Source organism: Gossypium hirsutum, chromosome D10 (genome assembly GCF_007990345.1).
Source record: "Gossypium hirsutum isolate 1008001.06 chromosome D10, Gossypium_hirsutum_v2.1, whole genome shotgun sequence".
In the NCBI taxonomy this organism is placed as follows: Eukaryota; Viridiplantae; Streptophyta; class Magnoliopsida; order Malvales; family Malvaceae; genus Gossypium; species Gossypium hirsutum.
In genome coordinates, this window is record NC_053446.1 from 67,271,409 (window position 1) to 67,275,817 (window position 4,409).

At 33.0% G+C, this 4,409-nt stretch overlaps 1 protein-coding gene across 1 annotated transcript; it reads right to left on the reverse strand.

Moving 5' to 3' along the window:
* Positions 1 to 2,650: 2,650 nt before the first annotated feature.
* On the reverse strand, positions 2,651 to 4,060 carry LOC107931762 (UDP-glucosyltransferase 29). The gene has a single exon (XM_016863693.2). The coding sequence runs from the start codon at positions 3,956 to 3,958 to the stop codon at positions 2,669 to 2,671; it is 1,290 nt and encodes a 429-aa protein (XP_016719182.1). The 5' UTR covers positions 3,959 to 4,060; the 3' UTR covers positions 2,651 to 2,668.
* Between the last annotated feature and the right edge of the window lie 349 nt (positions 4,061 to 4,409).

Here is a 4,409-nt window from a genome sequence, read left to right on the forward strand (position 1 = left end):
GATTTGACTTAATTCATTATTTGACATAAAATATGAAAAAGATCATATGAAAAAACACCTTTACCATGTGAAAACTTTATGTATAAAAAGAATCAAACCAATTTTTTAAAAATAAAATTGGATGTTTGATTTGACCAAATTCCCAATTTTCCTCTTATTTGGAGTAGCCAAGCAGCCATTTCCTTGCTTTCTTTTCAAGTGATTTTGGTCAAAATCCAAATGTTTAGGTCGACATTCTAGAGAGACATATATGTTTTTCTTGTCAAATTATGCTATTAGTCCCTATATTATGTATAAGTTATAGATTTCGTTTAAGTACTTTAATTTGATCATTTTCAATCCCTTTACTTTTCAAATTTTAAAATGTCAATCTTAACCAAAGGGTAGCTATTTTGACATATTACTTTAGAATTTGGGTGCTGCAAACATATTACTGCATGTGTAATACCATATTAATTTGCTATTTCCACATATTATTTGCACAAAAAAATTAGTTAATAGATTAACAGTTGTTGTTTGCATCAAGATTGAAATGTTGTTAATTCGAAAACATAGCGACTCATAATGATCCATTTGGAGAGCATAGACTAAATCTACAATTTTTAGCATAGTGCATGAGTAATAGAAGAATTTAACCAAATAGATAACTACTATCGTTTGGTCAGGACTAAAATTTCAAAATTAAAAAAGAACATGAACTAAAATTGTCTAATTCGAAAAGTACAGAGACTAAAATTGATCAATAAAAGTACAAGGATTAAATCCATAATTTATGCAGAGTACAAGGACTAATAAAACATTTTTCAATTTTTTTAGACAAGTAGACAAGTCAAAGCCGCCCTGGGTCGGGCGGCTAATAGTCAAAATTCACTACAAACTTGCGAGTTTCTCAATCATCAGCGGACAAACACATGCAACATGGAGCCTCAACGGGAACCATCTACACTAATCTCTAAGCGTCTAGGGGGTAATTAAAAATTATTAAAGGTATAAATCAATATTTTATCTCTGAAATTGGTATTTTTTTAATTTGGTCCTGATTTTTATTGTTTTACATTAGTCTCAAAACTTGACGTCTTTCTTAATTTAGTCTCTAAACTTAAATTTTGTTTAGGAGAGATGACATAACATGACATGACACGACACGATATTATGGGATTGTGAATTTTTATATAAAATCTAAACAAATTAAAATTTATTAAAAATAATAAATAAATTATAATAATTTTATTTTTTCTTTCAAGTGATGATGTAGCACAATCTTAATAAAATCCAATGTAGACCTAATCGGGAAAAGTTACCAAGTTTTGAGACTAATGTGGACCAAAAAAATATTTAGGGACCAATGTAAAAAAAATTGCCAAGTTTAGAGTCTAAATGTTACTTTATCCCTTAGAATAAATAAAAGTCAAATTTTGCTACTAGTCACTATAACATGTACAAATTATGTATTTAGTTTTTGTAATTTAATTGGGTCATTTTTAATCCTATACTCTTTTAGTTAGAAATTCCCGTCCTAACTAAACAATAACCTATTAAATTCGTTAAGTTGTATTTTACTATTTTCAAAATCTTATATGATATTTCCACATAATTTAATGGATTTAACAACTACTATTAGAGTCAAAATTCGAGAAAATATAGAGACTAAAAATGATTAAATTGGAGAATAAAGACTAAATCTATAACTTACTGTAGTTTGGGACTAATAGTAGAATTATCCTAATAGATTAAATTTAGTATCGAAGACCTTTCGATCCAAGCTCTCTCTAAACTCGATTTCAAAACGAAGTTTCGACAACTCCTGTTATATGAACTTGAAGATTATGATTAGGGGTGAGATATGTTTAATTTTTAGAACCGAAACTAAACCGGTGGACATAAAAAACCGATTATTATCAAACCGTTCTAAATCGGTTTGGTTCGGGTTTTAGCATGATATTAGAGGTGCTCATGGGTCGGGTCAGGCCAGGTTCTGGCTGGGCCTAAGCATGATATAACATACTTTATGATTGCCCAAGGCCAGTCTAACCCGAAATATGGGCTTAAAATTTTGCCCAAATCTGTCCATATTTGCAAAGAATAACCCAAGCTCATTTTATGCCCGTCCATATTATTTTTTAATTTTTTTAAAAAATATTTTTTTATTTTATTAATAGTTAATAATTTTATATAATTTTTATTTATTGAATTTTTTATATAGTCATCTTAACATTATTTTAATGTTTACATTAGAGTAGTATTATATATTTAGTATATGTTTGTTTTTTTAATGTATTCTAAATTACATAATATATAAAAATAACGTAATATAAAATATTATAAAATTAAAACGGGTAGAGTCAGGCCAAACTCGAGCATTGAATGTTCAAGCCCAATCTCGGCCCATATTTTAAATGGGCTTAATTTTTTACTCAAGCCCTTTTCCGTGCTTAATATTTTTGTCCAAACATTGTCCAATTTTGAGCAAGCCTTCGGACCTGAACGAGTAGCCCAACCCATAAATAGATCTACATGATATATACTTTCAATTTGTATATGTGATTTATGTTATAGCTTAATTAAATATAAAATCAAATATTAAAAGCTAAAAGCTAAAAGCTTATTTGAGTATATGTTGAAACATTAAAGTTTTATCCAACTTGTCTGAACAAAATTTGGCCCCTTGTTAGGGAGAAAAGAGGTGGTTTTGGTTTCTTATATTCTCCCCATCTTTCTCCCCCACCACTTGTTTGATCGCTCTGACTATCTCTTCTCTTTCAAGGCTCCCATCCTTTCCTCTCTCTACCTCTACTCCAACACTAACAGCTTGTACAAGCCTAGCATTCAATGGTTGGTCAACACACATAGGCATTGCTATGATTGGAACTCCAAATTTCAAGCTTTCTGTTACAGAACTCCATCCACAGTCACTCACAAATCCCCCAATGCTCGAGTGTTGCAGTATTTTCGCCTGTGGTGCCCAATCTTCCACCATCAGCTCTCTCTCACCAATCCTTTCCAGATATCCTTCGGGTAAGGCCTCATCAAACTTGGGTTTATCTTTATCTCCAAAAGGGAATCTGAGGACCCAAATGAAGTACACCCCACTAAGCTCAAGCCCCTCAGCAATGGCTTCCCTTTCTTTATTCGAGAGATAATACTCACTCCCGAAGGAAACGAACACGGTGGAGGCTTTTCTCTTCTTGGTAAGCCATTCAAGTATCTCTTTCTCGTTCTCATGGTGTTCTTCACTGGCGTCTCGAACCAGTGGACCTGTTGGACCTATCTTCTTGTTTAATAGGATTGAAAGATAGTCCATGTATTTCCCTTCAAGCTCCCTAAAACTCTTAACCAAAATGATATCCGAAGAGTGTCCGAGGCACAGAAGAATCCTTTCTTTACTACTGGAAACAGGTGGAGTACGCCCAAACTCGTTTCTGGAGCTTTTTATTGGCATAAAGCAATCGTTTATGTAAAATTCAGGAAAGGGAAACTCCTCCCTTTTAAGGTTCTTCCATGCATGAAATGTGAAAGAAGCCGCAGCTACAGAAGCAGTGTAGAAAAGTATGGCAGGTATGTTGAGTGAGGAAGCAAGTGTAGGTGCCCAGGGTTGAAACAAATCATAAATAAACAAATCCGGGTCAAGGGTTTTCAATATTGTGGCAAAGCCATCCCTGGACATGTCGACGGATTTAACTAGAGTGTTCATTAGATGGGGTGGCAATCCTTTGGTGGTTTGGTAGTAGGAAGGAAGCTGAGGCAACAATGGCAGCTTGAGCTCAATGAATTGAATTGAAAGTGAGTGATTAGGTGAAATTTTTGGCTTGATGGAATCAAGATTTACAGCAGTGGAACAGAAGTAAACGTACAAGTTTCGGTTCGTGGGCTTCTTGGCTAGCTCTAAGAAGGGTGAAATATGGCCTTGAGCTAACCATGGGAACATTAACTCACGAATTCTCTTTTGCTTTGTATCCATCTCTCGATTTCTACCTCTCTTACTTTTGCTCTCTATGTTTGATCTACTTATAAATAAATGAAAGTACAGAACATCAATTATTAGGGGTGATAAATATGCTGTTTTTTTTAAATTTAATTAAATATGATGTTTTTTTTATAATTACGGGATATGTTGTTATTGGAAAGAGAGTGAAAATACGTCTTACAGCTTGAGTAGGAGAGAAATCGAACTTGGGACTCAAAGATAAAAGCACTAACATTTAACCATTTGACCAAAAAAGCCTTGCAGGGCTGGCTTTCACTTTTTCTCTCCAAAAACAGTGTATCCTAGTAAATATAAAAAACGACATATTTCTTTAAAATCTCCCTATTAAAATGAATTAATGTGTCACAATTATCTAACCATCTAACCAAAAGAACTAATGTGTCAAAATACAAATGTGAGTAATAAAAGAATCGAGCTCTAGACT